The 16,343-nt window shown below is 43.1% G+C and overlaps 1 protein-coding gene across 5 annotated transcripts in view; it reads right to left on the bottom strand.

Moving 5' to 3' along the window:
* Window positions 1–16,343, bottom strand: part of adcy2b (adenylate cyclase 2b (brain)) — a 668,382-nt gene that overhangs the window by 73,855 nt on the left and 578,184 nt on the right. For all 5 annotated transcript variants that reach the window (XR_013888839.1, XM_080205342.1, XM_080205332.1 and 2 more), the window contains exons 13-15: window positions 15,593–15,673; window positions 6,493–6,562; window positions 406–503 (exon numbers count right to left, since the gene is read on the bottom strand). Coding sequence is in view for 4 of the 5 variants with exons in the window: in XM_080205342.1 (XP_080061468.1) it covers window positions 406–503; window positions 6,493–6,562; window positions 15,593–15,673 (249 nt within the window). In the remaining variant the exon portion in view is untranslated. The remainder of the gene's footprint in view (window positions 1–405; window positions 504–6,492; window positions 6,563–15,592; window positions 15,674–16,343) is intronic.

Raw genomic sequence — 16,343 nt, 5'->3', positions numbered from 1 at the left:
ATCAAGTAGAAGTCTGCATTTCCTACTTTTTAAAGATACCGGCATCATTAAAGAAAAGACACAGTTAATGCTTTATGAGAAAGCCAGAATGATTTAGTATTTTTTAAACAGGTATTGGGGAAATTCTTTTATCTGGACACCTCCCAATAAAGAATGATCTGAAGTTAACTGGGGATAACGTAATTCCCCACAATTATCATAAGAGAATTGAAGGTTAAATTGGCAAGTATAAGTAAAACCTGACTCCAGCCTGCCCTGGTCCAATTTAAACACGGCAGGCCTGGAAGTATCCAAGATCCATGTTCTGAAGAGGACAGGCCATAACAGCCTAGTGGTATTATCAGTAGGCTATTAACCTAAAAACTTAGCTAATATTCACAGAAATGAATTGGAATATGTACTTACTTTGGCAAGACAAGAATCTGAACGATGAAGATACAGAAAAATATGAGGCAAGCACAGGTGACATAGTACTTGAAGGCAGGAAGTGTAGTTGCTCGATACTACAGGATTTAATACACAAAATATTAGTTAATCAATGAGCTATTGTGAAAAGCTCCTCTACATTACTATAAACTGCTTTTTTAATGTATAGGCAGTAAGATAGTGGCCCCAAAATGCATGAGGAGGCCCTCCTTGCAAGATCGTTCTGGAGTAAGTAGAGTCCCTATAAAACAATTTTTAATGTTTCCAAGCAGTAATACATTAACAAAGTACTGTGGATTCTGGACATCTGAAAGAAAAAAGAAAGTGTTGGCAATACTCATCAGTAAAAAGTCTGACAACACCAGGTTTCAGTCCAACCGATTTATTTGATAGTAAATTCACTAGCTTTCGGGTTAGCCCCTTCGTCAGGTGAATGGAGAGTTCTGGCCTCAGACAGAGCATATAAAGCACAGACAGTTTACAGATTACTGATTAGAATGCGAATCTTTACACCTAACCTGCTGTTCAAGTCTTTAAGTGGCTAACAATTTGTGTGGAAGACAATCTCTCAATGCTCCACTTCTCCAGCTTCCACCCAAAACATATTAAAGAAGCCATCCCCTATGGACAAGCCCTCCGTATACACAGGATTTGCTCAGATGAGGAGGATCGTGACAGACACCTCCAGACGCTGAAAGATGCCCTCATAAGAACAGGATATGGCGCTCGACTCATAGATCGACAGTTCTGATGCGCCACAGCGAAAAACCGCATGATCTCCTCAGAAGACAAACACAGGACACAGTGGACAGAGTACTCTTCATCGTCCAGTACTTCCCCGGAGCGGAGAAGCTATGACATCTTCTCCGGAGTCTTCAACATATCATTGATGAAGACGAACATCTCGCCAGGGCCATCCCCACACCTGCCCTTCTTGCCTTCAGACAACCACGCAACCTCAAACAGACGTCCAAGCGGGAGTGTGCTGAACTGGGGAAAGGCGAGCTATGGCAGGATTAGGAGGGAGCTGCAGCAAACTGACTGGGAGGGACTGTTAGCTGGCAAGTCCACGGTTGGCAAGTGGGAGGCTTTTAGGGACAAAATGAAATGGTTACAGGGGAGGTTTGTTCCGGTTAAGCGAAAGGATGGGAAAGGTAGGATTAGAGAGCCGTGGATTACGGGGGATATTGAAGACTTGGTTAGGAAGAAGAGGGAGGCGTATGATAGGTCAAAACAAATGGGTACGGAGTGTGCGCTGGAGGAATATAGAGAGAGTAGGAGGGAGCTAAAAAGGGGAATTAGAAGGGCGAAGAGAGGGCATGAGATGGCTTTGGCCGGTAGGATTAAGGATAATCCTAAGGCATTTTATTCCTATATTAGAGGCAAGAGAGTAGTTAGAGGGAAAATTGGTCCTCTTAGGGACAAGAGTGGAGAGTTGTGTATTGAGTCGGAGGGAATGGGGGAGCTCCTGAATGAATACTTTGCGTCGGTATTCACGAAGGAGAGGGGTTCGGAATCGTGCGGTCTCTTGGAGGGAGCGGAGGTTCAGTTGCAGGATATAGTTATTACGAGAGAGGAAGTGCTAGGGCTTTTAGGTAGCGTAAGGACGGATAAAGCTCCGGGGCCTGATGGTATTTATCCCAGGCTGCTTAGGGAGGCGAAAGATGAAATTGCTGGGCCTCTGGCGCACATCTTTGTCTCTTCTTTGGACACAGGTGAGGTCCCAGAAGACTGGAGGGTAGCAAATGTGGTCCCGTTGTTCAAAAAAGGTAGTAGGGATAACCCTGGGAATTATAGGCCAGTGAGTTTGACGTCGGTGGTAGGGAAGTTAATGGAAAAAATACTTAGGGGTAGGATGTATGAGCATTTGGAGCGTTGCGATCTGATTAGGGATACGCAACATGGCTTTGTTAGAGGGAGGTCTTGCCTTACGAATCTGGTGGAATTCTTTGAGGAGGTGACAAAAACGGTTGACGATGGGAGAGCCGTTGATGTCATCTACATGGATTTCAGTAAGGCGTTTGACAAAGTCCCTCACGGTAGGCTGGTAGAAAAGGTTAAGGCGCATGGGATACGAGGCCAGGTAGTTAGGTGGATTGAGAACTGGTTGGGAAATAGGAGACAGAGGGTAGTTGTGGAGGGTACCTTGTCGGGCTGGAGGCCAGTGACCAGTGGTGTGCCGCAGGGCTCGGTACTGGGACCTCTCCTCTTTGTAGTCTACATAAATGACTTAGAAGAGGGAGTAGGTGGTGTGATCAGCAAGTTTGCTGATGACACCAAGATGGCAGGGTTGGCGGGTACAGAGCTGGATTGTCAGGTGATACAACAGGATATAGATAGGTTGGTGCAGTGGGCAGATAGGTGGCAGATGGCATTTAATCCTGACAAATGCGAGGTGATGCATTTTGGAAGGAATAATGCAGAGAGGAGTTATGTGATAAAAGGTAGGCCGATTAGGAGTATAGATGTACAGAGAGACCTGGGAGTGCAGGTCCACAAATCCATGAAGGTTGTGTCACAAGTGGAGAACGTTGTTAGGAAGGCTTATGGGATGTTAGCCTTTATAGGAAGGGGCTTAGAGTATAAAAGCTGCCGTCTAATGCTTCAGTTATACAGAGCGTTGGTTAGACCGCATTTGGAGTACTGCGTCCAGTTCTGGTCACCTTATTACCGGAAGGACGTGGAGTCTCTGGAAAGGGTGCAGAGGAGGTTTACCAGGATGTTGCCTGGCATGGGGGGACTGGGTTACGAGGAGAGACTGAAGAGACTGGGGCTATTCTCCTTGGAAAGAAGGAGATTGAGAGGGGACATGATAGAGGTATATAAGATACTGAAGGGAATAGATAGAGTTAATAGTGAGAGACTGCTCCCTAGACTGGGTACGAACACAAGAGGTCATCAATTAAGGGTGAGGGGGGGGAGGTATAATTTGGAGGTAAGAGGAAGGTTCTTTACACAGAGAGTTGTGGGGGTCTGGAATGCGCTACCGAGTAGGGTGGTGGAGGCAGGCACGTTGGACTCGTTTAAGATGCAGTTAGATAGGCATATGAGTGAAACGGGAATGGAGGGATATGGTAGGGGCTATTAAATAGGGTAAACCTCGGGAGACACCGGAAGGGCAGGCTGTATAACTAATATGTTTTGTCTTTATTCCACAGGTGGAGGTCCACCTCGTGTCAAGCGAGGGGCATGCACACGGCAGGTTGTGCGTGGGCTGCTCTTGGAAGTCCAGGAGTGGCCTAGTACTTCATGTCGGTGTGTGTGCTTGATCCTGGACCGATAGACGGGCACCGCAACAGCTCAGTGACTAGCACTGCTAGCTGTGCAGATACATGGATTTGGGCCTGTGTCTGTGGGAGTTTGCGCATTCTCCCTGTGGTTGCGTGGGTTTCCTCCGGGCGCTCCGGTTTCCTCCCACACCCCAAAGATGTGCTCTTAGGCTAATTGGTTTCCACCAAATTGACACTATTTCTTCCCTGAATCTGACTGAGTAGGGTCCCATTCGTAGACATGCAGGGTAGAATAGGTGTAGGGCGATGCGGCGGCGCGGGCTCGTTGGGCCGAAGGGCCTGTTTCCCGTGCTGGGTTGTTCTTTGTTCTTTGTTCTTTAGACCATTGTTCGCAGCAACCTACCCAGCCTTCAGGAGAACAGTGACCACAATACCACACAACCCTGCCACAGCAACCTCTGCAAGACATGCCGGATCACCGACATGGATGCCATCATCACACGTGAGAATACCATCCACCAGGTACACGGTAAATACTCTTGCAACTCGGCCAACATTGTCTACCTGATACGTTGCAGGAAAGGATGTCCCGAAGCATGGTACATTGCAGACGCTACGACAACGGATGAATGAACACCGCTCGACAATCACCAGGCAAAACTGTTCCCTTCCTGTTGGCAAACACTTCAGTGGTCGTGGGCATTCAGCCTTCGGGTAAGCATTCTCCAAGGCAGCCTTCACGACACATGACAGCGCAGAATCGCTGAGCACAGACTGATAGCCAAGTTCCGCACACATGAGGACGGTCTCAACAGGGATCTTGGGTTCATGTCGCACTATCTGTAACCCCCGTGACTTGCCTGGGTTTGCAAAACCTCACTCACTGTACTGTCTGGAGACAACACACATCTCTTTAACCTATGATCAGTGCTCCTTCCACACACATTGTTAGCCACTTTAAGACTTGAACAGCAGGTTAGGTGTAAAGATTCACATTCTAATCAGTAATCTGTAAACTGTCTGTGCTTTATATGCTCTGTCTGTGGCCAGAACTCTCCATTCACCTGACGAAGGGGCTAACTTGAAAGCTAGTGAATTTACTATCAAATAAATCGGTTGGACTGAAACCTGGTGTTGTCAGACTTTTTACTGTGTTTACCCCAGTCCAACGCTGGCATATCCACATCATGAATACTCATCAGGTCAGGCAGCATCTGTGGAGAGAACAATAACGATCCAAGTTTCTGACCTTTCATCAGAACTCATAAAGTGTGTAAAGGATAGGGCAACTGATATTTTGAAAATTTTCAGCTGATCAGTGACTTCAATACCTGATTGAAATTTTCAAGAGATGATCAGTATGGCTAGGGGAATATCCATGGATGTTATCTTCCAGAAGGCATTGGATAAAGCCCTTCAAAAGATATTGTTAGGTAAAGTTGAAGTTGATAAATCAAAGACAGATTATTCACCTGATAATGAAATTGGTTGAGCACGTGGAGACAGAGGTTATGGATAACAGACAGATATGCTAATTGGCACAGTGTGATTAGTGGTGTCCTTAAAGAATCTACATTGAGACCTCAACTATTCGCCATATTTATTAATGAATTAGATTATGAAATAGAAAGCAACAAACAGAAATTTGCTGATGACATAAAGATAGGTACCATTGTAGGCAGTGTAGATGGAAGCATAAAATTACAAAATATTGATACATTAAATGAATGGATATAACAATAGCAAATAGATTTCAGAGTAGGGAAATGTAAGGTCATCTTCTTTGGATCAAAAAAGAATTGAACAAGATATTTTCTTTTTTTTGTTCATTCATGGGATGTTGGTGTCGCTGGCTAGACCAGCATTTGTTGCCCATCCCAGGATTTTGACCCAGTGACAGTGAAAGGATGGTGTTATATTTCCAATAGCTTGGAGGGGAACTTCCAGGTGGCGGTGCTTCCAATGAAAGCTAGAAAGAGGAGGTCCAAAGGGACCTGCGGTATGGTTCCAGGTACAGTGACTATTAAAATATCAGTAACAGGTACAGATAGTCAAATGGAGTCCTGACCATTATATTTAGAGGATAGAATACTGGGAGATAGATGTCAGGCTTTACCTACATAAAGTCCCTGGTTAAACCACACCTGGAGTAATGTGTAAAATTTGGGGTACCAAACCTTAGGAAAGGTATAAAAGTCTTGAAGGAAGTGCAACATGTCTCTACTAGAATGATGCCTGGTCACCAGGCATTAAAGTATGAAGAGGGATTACACAGCCTGAGGTTGCATTTCCCAGAATTTACAAGATTAAGGGTGGATTTGATTAAATTTACCGATAGAGTTTCTCCAATTTTTTTAATATTACGTTTCTATATGTCCCAAGGGTCACCTGACATTCAGCCCCAGTGCTCCTCCACAGATACAGGGTGTTCCTTACTTTTTCCACATCTTGCAGAAATGCTTCCAGTGCAGTAGTCCGAAAACCTTGGTGCAAACTGTCTGGCATGCACGGTCAATGGCTCAGGATCAATTCACAAAGTACTACCACCACTTTTTGCAACCACAATGCACCTGCCTTTAAATTGCACACACCATCCTAATTATCAGGTTCCCTACTGATATGTTCAGATAACAAACAGCAAAGGTAGTGTTTGCTGTACACAGTAATCAATTGAAACAGCAGGCATTATGAATTTAACATGCTGCGTTCAACACAATTAACATGTGGCAGTTAGTTGTGTACATCAATCTACATGCCCCATATGTTGGGGGTATCCATTTTAACTCCCAATATCTTTCACTTTTCAATCAATATTTGAATAAAATGGGACACTTACCTCTTTCTCCAATTCTTGATTATGAAAGAAAAGGGAAATTCTTTTAATATCATCAGATTTTAGCCATTGCCTGTAAAACAAATACATTTTTGATAAACTGTCCAATAAATTCTCAAACAAATGCCACATTCTTTTAATTAAAGTGCAGGTACTGTGATCTGGAATTGATTCTAGATAAATACACAATCTGTTCTGAAAAAGACACTAATGTAGTAAACTTGGAGGGGGCAAATCCCAGACTATTAACATTATCTGGTGAAAGAACCTCTTACTTTTAACAAATCTTTCTAACTAGGCCATTGCTACGTGCTGTAAGCACTGACAGAAACATCCAATTCGAGTGAATTTTACAAATTTAATGATAAAAACTAGCGTCACAGACACAGCTTCTGTTTTCAAGAAAGATGCTCTTAATACCAGTTGACTCACCTGTGCAGGTGGAATCTGTTAAAAGCCAGTGTTCCACAAACTGGATAAAAAGGAAAAACAGGTTGGGTTCGAAATGAGAGCTGGGGATGGAACACCATTATCCACATGCCAGAGTTCTGATGCCTTGGGTTTTGGTGCTATTGTCTCTAACTTGCCATCATCTTTGTCCTGGTTCTTTTATGTACCTTCATAGTTCTTCACCAAATACTGCTGTTTGTCAATTGTGCAGCTGCTTCTATCCACCTACCCAAAATGCTATCTGATGTTGCTCCATCTATCACAGTTGTTGAAGTGGATCACTCCCTGATGACATTTTTCAGACAAAAATGAGAGACACTCTTATAACAGGTGGCATTTCTTGAGTGTCAGAAAACAGGAAAGTAGAAGGGGAAAGTTGCGATGAAGGAAGTGGGACAATGTGGGGTGGTGTGCAAAGCAAGAGGTCTATGTCACAGCATTTGCTGCTTGCTTATAATGCCATCAGTGCTGTGAGTTAAGAAGAGGAAAAGGCAGGAACATACCACCACCCTCAATGTTCTCAGCGATGTCAGATAACACAGGTTCCATTACACTTGATCCCATGATACCGTGGGCAATCCGTTCCTTAGGACCCAGGAGGTGTGTGTTTTGGAGTTGCAAGCATTCTTGTTTTCTGCTGTGGCGGCCTTTGAGGGTGTCCTGACTCCCCATGTGATGAAAACATCTCTGTTCCGGTACACCTCCAGTACTAATACTTCCATCATCCTGCTGTTTCATTTTCCAGGTTTTAAGTTCTATCAGTTTTTCTCAGTGTAGTTTCCCTTTAACACAGATAGACTGTCTTTAAGAAGATTAGGACAGGCGCAATAAGTGCTCTCAGTACAACACTGCTTGGCTTTCTGCTGAGAGCAGAGGTAGCTATCAGTGGTGCAGAGGAAGCAAGTAGCAAGAAATCCATTTATTTACATGCCACAATCATGACAATGAAGGAGGAATAGCACATTTACAAAACTCCTGTGTCAAAAAAGCAGGGAAGACAGACTTTTAGCCCATGCAGTGTGAAATTGGGTTTGGTAACACATGTTGTTTGGCTGCTAAAGTTTCCCATATGACTTCAAAAGCATCTAAACAGGCTAATACTCATACCAATTTTAAAATCACATAAGCCGCAAGATGCTAAATTCAGTGACAGGGAAAATTATGAAGAAACCATAGGCCTTGGTTCAAAGCAGTCCCAGATAAGAGTCAAGGATCATAAATCATCCAGTTACAGGGAGGCCCCAGTCATACAAGGCCTCCTTTAAACTATCCTTGGGGGGACTGGGTAAGATGCTCTTTTAGAGAGTCGGCGCAGACTCAATGGGCCAAATGATTTCCTTTTGCACTATGGTTCATAAAATAGTTGCTTCCAGCTGGAGTGGAGGAAGTTGAGGGGAGATTTGAAAGAGATGTCTAAGAACATACAGGATGGATAAGGTAGACAAAGATACGCTATTCCCATTAGTTGTTGGTACAAGGACAAGGGGACATAAATTTAAGGTTTTGGGCAACAATTCAGCGGGAATGAAGCAGTATATCTTTTTTTACCCAACAACATTAATGATTTGAAACTCACTCCCTAAGAGGGTTCTGGAAATGGAGATGTTAAAAATTTTCAAAAGAAATTGGTTGCGTTCTTGAGAGAAATAAAACTGCATTGCTATGGGGATACAGCAGATCAATGGGACTGACTAGATTTCTCTACTGAAAACTGGAGTGGAATAGATGGGCAACATGGCCTCCTCTCGTGCCATAATAATTCTTTGACATGAATGCAATGGTAGATTTTCCTCTTGGAAGCAAGCATAATGGGGAGGATCAGCAGAGGTCACTCAGAGCAGGGCAAGTGGTAGAAGATGATGGGGCGGTGGAAAAATGCTCTGCAGAAGACCGTATCTGTCCGAGGTTTTTAGGAAGCAATCCTCCCACTTAAACTTCAGTGATGATCAATGTTTGAGCTACCTGTGTTTCATGAAAGCAATCTTCACTGAAATCTTCCATCGGATGCCATAACACTAACCTCAGAGCAGGGCAAAGACTGCTGATTGTAATTACGAAGGCAGCTATGAAATGTTATGCACCTGGCTGGAGATATTAAACACATTTTGTACTTTGCAGTGCACTATTGCATAAGGGATCACCCATAGACATTCTGTTCAAAGAGAGATAACTTCACTTCATTGCCTCCTGCCAGAGAGAAGCAAGCAAAGTGAGAGGGTCATTGACCCAGAATGTTAGCTCTGTTTCTCTTCATAGATGTTGCCAGACCTGTTGAGTTTATCCGGCATTTCTGTTTTATTTCAGATTTCCAGCATCCATAGTATTTTGCTTTTATTTAGGTGAGCAACAGAGTTTCAAGAATTCCAGGCTTTCCAATTGAATAGACACTGCACTTTTGCTTTATGGACACCATATGCCAGCTTTTCCATGTACTGGAACAAAAGAGATTTCACTTCCTCAACGTGCAGCTGGTGGTGATCACATCATGCAGATCAATGCCCAATATTCCTAGCACCAGTCAATGTGTGTTCATTCTGCAGCAGTCTGCTGTGCCAGCTCTATTTTAGCCATCACGAAAAACCAAAGGTTAGCTACCATGCGACACAGTCTATCTGCTCATGACACGGCTGATGACTGGCGTACAATCCACACATGTGCACAACACGCATACAATGAGAGCCACGCTAACACTAGAAACATGATATAACAGATTACTGGCATGCTGAAGCAATGATTCAGGAACGCTCTGGAGGAGACTTGTAGTACTTGGTTGAGTCGGTATCAGTATATGTGTCGGAATGCTGCGTACTGTACCATCTTACCATCATAAAGGTACAGCTCTTGCCACCAATTATCAGGTAAAAAGCTAAGGACAAAGAACTCAAAAAAGAAGAGGCGGATGAAGAGGAAGGAGTTAGGGTTGGGTTTGAGAATTTTTTAAAAATTCCAAATTTCATCTGACTGAAGTTCATTCATTTTTGTAGTCTAAATTTCCTTGAACAAAATTCTTACCTGAATATTGGATGTGCACTGCAATTTTCCTGATGTGTTAGTGTTGGGAATTCTGTGGCAGCTCAGAGCAGGAGTTAAAACCCCAAGGGTTGGTCTTGATATTTTCGCAAGATCTACTTTTTGATTTTTGGGGCTAATTTTTTTGTTTTCAGGGACTCCTTCTTCATTCTGACTAACTTCTTTATTAAGCGATATTGTCACGTTGTAACAACACTTTCTGTACTTGTGTTAACTTTTGGGATATTTGGATTCACACCAAAGCAGAATTTGAAGAATCCATCAATATCCTCAATAATTATTCCTCCATTAAACTTAAAGCTACAGCACATAATCAAAGCATTAATTTTCTATACGCCACAGTATTTAAACTGGTACCAAAAAGCAGGTGTAATTTAGCAACAAAAGTTTTCTTTTCAAAGTAATTGACACATACTTCTGCACATAAAAAGCCATAATTTAGACGGGTGAGGACACAGCTTATGAGTTCTTACTACAAGTGCACAAACCTGAAAGATTTTAACCAGGCAGATGCTACACTTTATGCTGCATCTCAGCACTCAATCTCAGATTTAAATTTAACATTGATATTGCTCAAGCATCAACTGGTGCTTGCAAGAAAAGAATTCCAAACTTTTCCCACCCTAACGCATGTAGAAACGTTTTTTAATTTCACTCCTGAAAGATCTGGTTCAAAGCTCTTTGGTCTTAGAAGCCCCTAAATGAACATTTATCTTATTGCATTTCCTTCATTACAACAGTGATTACATTTCCAGAGTATTTCATTGACTGTAAAGCACTGTGGAATATCCTGAGGCCATAGAAAGCACTATGAAAGTGCAATTTGTTCACTATTGCTTGGGATCTTGGCATATGCAAAAGAGGTGCACATCTGCCCCTAACACAGTCATCGTACCTCAGGCAATTCACAGAATGTAAAATACTTTGAGATGTGATAGTCTTTGTTGTGAAATAAAACTATTCTTTATTAAATTATCCATTCAGCTATGTCCATTACAATAGCATCCATTATATTTTTTTCCCATTCAGTAGTATTACCTTCTAAACTTAGGCAGTCTTAAGCTAGTAATTTCACTTTCATTTGTAAAGAATTTGTTACCTCAGCGGCTTCAAGATTTTCTGGCTCCCAGTTAGCTGAACATTTTGTTACTGACAGGTTTAATACTGCCTCCCACACAACATATTTTGCAGCCTCTTTCAATTCGCAGTCTCTCTCACTTTGCAGACACTTTCCTCTCTGCAGCCTCTCTCCTCTTCACAGTCTCTCCCCCACCTTGCAGCCTTTTCCTGACTTTGCAGCCTCCCCTGTCCTTCACAGCCTCTTCATCTATGAGGCTTCTCCGCTCCCCTCCCCCCCCCGCCCCCCGCCCCCCGCCCCCCCACCATCACAATCTCTTCCCCTTTGAGGCCACTTCCCTCTTCGCAGCCTCATCCCCACCTTACAGCCTCTTCCTTCCTTTGCAGCCAACTGCCTCTTTTCAGCCTTCCATCCCTGCTACAATTTCCTCCTCACTGCTTCTTCTCTCCCACACTCCACTGCCTCTTTACAACACCCTCCCCATAGCCGCTCCCTCTCTCCCTTCAATCTCCTTCACCACCACTCTCCATTGCAGCCACTTTTCTAGTTGTCTCTTCTTTCCCCACTTCAACCTGTCCCTCACTACCTCTAACGCCCAATGCAGCTGGTTCTTGCTGCCTCTTCACCTCTTTCCTCCCACAGCCTCTCTCATTGCTGTAGTTCTGCTGCTCCAGTGAAATCTGAATCTGAGCACCACCATCAACTCCCCAATGCTTGTTGCCCTTCTAATCAAACATCTCCCATGTTTGCTGCTGATAATGAGTTCCCAATTGTCGTGAAAATGGGAGTAAGTCCAGAATGAAGTCCAGATTTCCAGAATGAATCTCTGAAACTCTGTGCATTAGAGTGCCCTAGTGTGATTCTCTCAGAAAATCAGCGGCTGGGGCCTGTTTCCACCTGAGAGGCTGGCAGCATAGCGCTGAACCGTTCACTATGCATGTGCTGATCTGTAAGGGCAGAGATCGGAGCATGTGCAGTGGCCCCACTGCCTCGCGATTGCTGGCTAGCCCGATCGCTGGCCAGCCCCACAACTCCCCGTCACTGGCCTTCTGACCCCTGAATTCCCCCCATCAGTCCCAACCCCCCGGCATCCCCGGCTCTCCCCCCACCTGAATGGACAGCGTCGATTGCCATCCACCGTCTTTCTTCCGGTGATCGCGAATGCAGAGTGGCAGCGGTAACCCCACCCCCACCAATCACAACCCAATCGGCCCCACCCCAAATAGGCCTGTCCCCTTTTGGTTCCAACTCCTGGCACTGCCTGATGCCTGGTGGGTAGTGCCAAGGTATCTCTTGAGCATTGCCTGTTTGACCTTTGGGCAGAGCCACGGTGCCGGACTGGTTTTGCCCAAAGGACACCATCCCACCACTTCCCCAACCTCTGGGGAGCTTAATGGCCTCTACTCTCTCCAGCAGAGTCAGCCGCCTGTTCCCATTAGTGGGATGCAGTTGTAAACTGCTTCCAGTACGGGGTGGAGAGGAGGGGAGACACTCCTGGGCCCAGAGACTTCAGTCCCGGGCCCACTAATGAAATGAAAATGTAATTTTCATACAGCATGCTATGTACACAACTCATGTCATTTGCAAAGAAGATATTGAGGTTCTGCTCGACAGATGTAAGTCTGACTCCCATTATGCTGTATGTGAAGGTCTTAGGCTATCTGCATCATGTTTCATGCATGTTGTGGCGTTTTTGTGGTTTGAAAGTGATTTGCTCTTTACGGAACCTCTCTAACTACATCTAAGCCCTTCTGTATTTGGTTGTCTTGTCCACAAATAGGGCAACTATCTGCAAAGAGCTTGATTTTGGTGTCAGAATTGGTTCTATCACCTATGTAAGTTATGTACATCAGCAAAATCAGGGGACTGATTTAACTTGTACTAAATGTGACTTCTCCCTGTTAACACTACATAAGCTGTCTTGATTAGCTAAGTTTCTATCCACTGAAGGGTTTCACCTCTTTAGAAAGCATTCTTTCCAGATGTATTACAACTTGTATGGCTCTTGCTCTGCCCAAGACCGCAAGAAATTACAAAGGATTGTGAAAGTAGCTTAGTCCATCACACAAGCCAGCCGCCCGTCCACTGAAACTGTCTACACTTCCCATTGCCTCAGAAAAGCAGCCAACATAATTAAGTACCCGACCCATTCTGGACATATTCTCTTTCACCTTCTTCCATTGGGAAAATGATACAAAAGCCTGAGATCACATACAAACCGACTCAAGAACAGCTTCTTCCCTGCTGCCATTAACTTTTGAATGGACCTACCATTTATAAGTTGATCTTTGTCTACACCTAGCTATGACTGTAACACTATATTCTGCACCCTCTCCTTTCCTTCTCCTCTATGTACTCTATGAATGGTATGTTTTGTCTGCATAGCCCGCAAGAAACAATACTTTTCACTGTGTCACAATACATGTGACACAAACAAATCAAAGCAAATCAAATCTTTCCAGTAATAGTTGATTTTATACAGGATCTTTTGGTGAGAATTTAATGCTTGAGTAAAGTCTAGTATTTGCATATCAATTTGTGCTCCAGATTCTTGGTCAAGGTAATACATAATAACCACTTTAACAGTGTACTTTCAAGAATCTACACTGATAAGTTTTCAAGTGTTCTTGTATATCGACAATGAATTGGTGGGAAATTATCTGCTCTAATATCATACAAAAAATGTATTTGAGTGAGATTGATTTCTAGTTAGCAGGAATGATGAGTTGACATTATTGAAGATGGGGCAGGTATTAGTAATTAACTAATCTGCAGGTAATCCTCCTTCCTTTATTGATAGGTTTTATTTTTTAATAAGCTCTGATGCTAGCTCTTTAGCAAATTTCTTCATGCCATACTCTGAAATTTCATAAGTCCACATGCTCTTGTGCTGGTCAAAACACTCTAGGAGTTTTCATACTTCAGCAATAGCCTTATCAAAGCTCAAGTTGGTTTGGAATCAGAGTGGGCGGAGGGTCCATTTATTGATGGAATTATGGTAGGTTAATTTGGGTTAATGTTGATAAATACTGCTTATTCAGGCTTTTATGATTTTTAGTTGAAAGAGCAATGCAATGCCAGTAATGTAACAAAGCAGGTGGAGGTAAGGTGAGATGGTGGGTTTGGAAATGGAGTAGCATATGCTCAGCCATCATTTTGATCCTCTGTCCTATTCTTGCTGGTTCCTTTGGATGAAAAATTTGGCCATAGATTCTGTGCCAAGTTTATCCAAGGCTTGAGCATATTTCAGTTGGAGCTTTATGATTTTAATAATGTAATAATTTTAGATTGGCTGCCTGTGTGAGGCATTCTAAATGATTTAGAAGCATTACTGCACTTAGCCTTTGAGGTCCTTGTGCTGCTCAGCTTTTAATAACTATGGCAGCCACTAAACAACTAGTTGTCCTTGCCAGATAAGAACAATATTGGACGTACCAAAACCTGGGCAGAATTCCCTGAGGCCCCTCGCCATTGCACGCAATGGTTCATTTGTCAGAAAGTAGTAGTTACGCTGCCAGCTGCATTCCATGACCTGAAATTCTCAGACAACACTGCCATAATTTTCCAATTAGCTTCCTGCCATGAGCAAAATCCCAGTGGTGCTGTTGGACCTAGGAAAATTCTGCCTGTGGTGCTCTGAGTCTGAATTAAATCAATCTGTTAATTTCCATTTATTAACAGCTCGTTAATCCTCACATATCTCACACCTTGCATATTTCACCTGCTAAACTAGATGCAGAATATTTGTGGAACCAGTCAATCAAGGAGCTGAGATAGAGAAAATTACATTAAAAAAACATGCTGAATAAAATACAAGGAGACTCAATGAGTGTGCATCAGGGAAACTGGATGAATGGTTTCATGTGGCACCATTTGATTTGTGCACCAGAATTGGAAAAATGGTGGGGACTGAAAACAAGAAAATTCACTACTGAGCACAAAATTCTGTAATAATTTCCATGGCAGTTGATTTGCAGAGCATTGCAGGTCCTGGGGAAATTACATCAAATCAACAGAGGGGTGTTGTTTTTGTGTGAACACATCAAATCAATAGAAGGGTGTGTTTTTTGATGAGCTAATATAAGCATTCAAGCTAATAGATAACCCAATCCCTGCTCATCTGGGTGGTCTCAGCAGTCGTTTCCTAATTTGTGCTGCATAGGCAAAATGTTAGATTTGTTTACCTGCACTTTAGATGATCTCCGTTGCACTAGATGCTATTTGGGGTATGTGTGTGCTCTCTGGCAGGGCACTGGCCCTACAATTGGGCATTTATCTTTGGGAATCAGCAGTACATTGATGTTCCATCTTCTTACATTAATTTTGGCTATTTTTTGCCTCTCCATATAATATTTCAACAGAGGTATTGAGACAGGCAAGGCTTTAAATTTCTCCACGGTTGTAAATAGTATTCTAACCATCACAAATGCAAACTTATGCTAAATTGCGTCAAATAAATACTTGACTATGAAGTTTGAATTATAATTAATTTGTAAGCCTCCTCTAGCTTTGAGGTGATACTTATTTTCTTTAATGTAAACTTACTTCTGTGAATTAATTCCATCAATAGCTCTAATCATCCTTTCATTTAATTCCTCCTCAAATCTCCTTTTCTGTGACTTTGTTCTGCAACAGTAAGAATGGTTATCTATTAATGTACGTCATGGGATACAAATGTAACACAAGTATTTCAGAAAAAAAGTCTAAGGATTTCCATCATGTTTTCTTCATCACCATATGCACAGAACTCTTGCACATAAATACTTGCAGACATACTTGTTGGCTTACACTGGCCTAAAAATTATGCTCCAGGATATATGAAGAGTTATAACTCCAAAAAATGGAGCAGGCCTTAGATACATCTGGGACAGAATTTTATGTTCCCCCCAAGGTGAGTTCTGTGGCAGAGTGAGCATAAAATTGAATAGATGGGGTTCAACCTGGGGTCAGCCCTTCCAAATCTAGATCCAGTTTCATGCTTGGGCAGGCAGGGCCACAGACAGGAAACCTACTCATTCATCTATTCAGATCCTTAAGTGGCCATTTAATAGACACTAAAGAGCCATACACTACCCAGCCTCAGTTTTTAGGCTGGTTGAAGCAGGTGCAGATAGGATGGGAAATAAGCAATAAGGCTGGAATTCTCCGATCTTGCCCATGTTTCGGGTTCCCTGGTCCTACTGCAGTGAACAGAGATTTGGCTGAGTGCCAAATTCTCCATTCTTGCTGGCAGTGGTGGCAGGACATAGCAAATCGGAGAATTCCAGCCTCAATCTTTTCTCCACCTGGGATGGGA

The sequence above is a fragment of the Carcharhinus amblyrhynchos genome, chromosome 2 (assembly GCF_965287045.1).
Source record: "Carcharhinus amblyrhynchos chromosome 2, sCarAmb.v2.hapA, whole genome shotgun sequence".
Taxonomy (NCBI): domain Eukaryota; kingdom Metazoa; phylum Chordata; class Chondrichthyes; order Carcharhiniformes; family Carcharhinidae; genus Carcharhinus; species Carcharhinus amblyrhynchos.
Note: the sequence above shows the minus strand (reverse complement) of the source record. Positions and strands in the feature narration are given on the sequence as shown.